The 1,958-nt window shown below is 37.6% G+C and overlaps 1 protein-coding gene across 1 annotated transcript; it reads right to left on the reverse strand.

Annotated features, from left to right (window-relative positions):
• Nucleotides 1-487: 487 nt before the first annotated feature.
• LOC129515258 (olfactory receptor 6C1-like) lies at nucleotides 488-1,426 on the reverse strand. The gene has a single exon (XM_055334095.1). It carries the CDS (start codon nucleotides 1,424-1,426, stop codon nucleotides 488-490), a length of 939 nt encoding a protein of 312 aa, XP_055190070.1.
• Between the last annotated feature and the right edge of the window lie 532 nt (nucleotides 1,427-1,958).

Here is a 1,958-nt window from a genome sequence, read left to right on the forward strand (position 1 = left end):
AGATAGTGTCTGTAATACTCCAGTAAGACTAAGTTATATTTATAGTCTTTGTATGGTAAATAAATAATAATGTTAAACATGACAATATTTTCTGAATTCCATGAAAGAGTGTTTCCTGGTGAAATTATAAAACAGTTTTAACCCATTGATCTTGTGGTGTTTTTGTCTTTCTTTGATTTTCTAAGCATTACTGTGAAAAAAGTGGAATTTCAAGATATTTAGAAGAGGGAAATGAGGCCAACCTCATAGTTATAGAGTGGAAAGACTAGTTTAAAGGAAGGGAAGTGCAATGAAAAGGGATTGAAATTTAAATGGAAAAAAATATCTATGAATTCAAATGTCCTCAGCAAACTGCTAGCAATAGAAATATAAACAATGAAATAGAACTCTAGTGAGGCTACATGGACATTGTTAGACTTTGAGAACTCTGTTTTTTGTTTACTTGTTCTTCATTATGCCTCTAATTTATGACAGCACTTTTATTTTTTCATTTGCTTGAGAAAAATACAATCTTCCTTGCCCTGTCCAGTAAGGCTCGCTTGACTTGCTGGTTCCTTAGGCTGTAAATAAAAGGGTTCAGCATGGGGGCTACCGAGGTGTTTAGCACAGCAACTCCCTTGCTCAGAGACACTCTGTCTTTTGCTGCTGGGTTAATATACATGAAAATGCAGCTGCCATAGGAGATGGAGATGACAATCATGTGGGAAGAACAGGTGGAAAAGGCCTTTGTCCTCTGACTAGTAGAACGAATCCTCAAAATTGTTCTGAGGATATATATGTAGGACAGAATTATTATCACCAATGTGAACATTAATGTAAAAACAGCACAGGAAAAACCCACTATCTCTAAGAATCTAGTGTCTGAACAAGAAAGATGTAGTAAGGGGAAATAGTCACAGGTAAAATGGTCTATAACATTGGACTTACAATAATCAAGCTGTATTAACAGCATGAGTGCTGGGAATATGATTAAGAATGAAGCTGACCAAGAAGCAAAGACAAGGAGTATGCATACTCTGGGATTCATGATGGTCATGTAATGCAGAGGTTTGCAGATGGCAATGTATCGGTCATAGGACATGGCAGCCAGCAGATAAAATTCAGTGACTCCCAACAGAATGAAAAAAAATAACTGAGTCATACAATCATTAAAGGAAACAGTTTTATCTCCTGTAATCAGGGTGCCCAGGAACTTGGGTATGCTCACAGTTGTGAATGAAATCTCGAGTAAGGAGAAGTTTCTGAGGAAGAAATACATGGGGGTCTGGAGGTGGGAATCCAGCAGGGTGAGGGTGATAATGGTCAGGTTCCCAGTGATGCTGAGAATGTAGGTGATGAGCAGAAAGACAAAGATCACCTCCTGAAGCTGTGGGTCATCTGACAATCCCAGGAGGATAAAGTCTGTTAGTTCTGTGTGGTTTCTCATTTTTCAGTTGCTTATTTGTGGTTCTCCTGCCAGACTTCTAGAAGAAAACACAAGGAATAAACTCAAAGAGTTAATTAACAAAGGTCTAAGTGTAGAGCCAGAATCTGGCTGAATTGGTGTGTCATTTTATGTAGAGGGAAAATTTTATGAATCTTCGATGGATTTTTCCCAGCCCATCATACATCTGTGCTGAAATCCCCTGGGAACTACTCTACTACATTGTGTATGTGTGCAAGTGACAGCAGATTGTGATCTTTAAAGGCATTGCAACGCAGTCCTGTGCCTGGAAGTCATAGGAGGCTTAAAAGAAACACTTTTCTTTATTTATTGAAGTGATGTTGAGTTTGTAGTTGCATCACAAATGCCAATCAGGCAAAATTCTCTATGGAATGCTGAATTCCTAGCTGCACAGCTCCTAGGTTGTGTCTATTAAATTTCATTAAATTTAAGTTTCATTAAATTCCTTATATTTCATTCTTTTAATTAACTTTACTTCTGCTCAAAACAATACTCTTCCTTTATCAGGGTTTCG

This window comes from Nyctereutes procyonoides, unplaced genomic scaffold, assembly GCF_905146905.1.
Source record: "Nyctereutes procyonoides isolate TBG_1078 unplaced genomic scaffold, NYPRO_anot_genome, whole genome shotgun sequence".
In the NCBI taxonomy this organism is placed as follows: Eukaryota; Metazoa; Chordata; class Mammalia; order Carnivora; family Canidae; genus Nyctereutes; species Nyctereutes procyonoides.

What these genes read in the sequence shown, in the direction of transcription:
- LOC129515258 (XM_055334095.1), bottom strand. Translation starts at nt 1,426, where the DNA reads ATGAGAAACCACACAGAACTAACAGACTTTATCCTCCTGGGATTGTCA.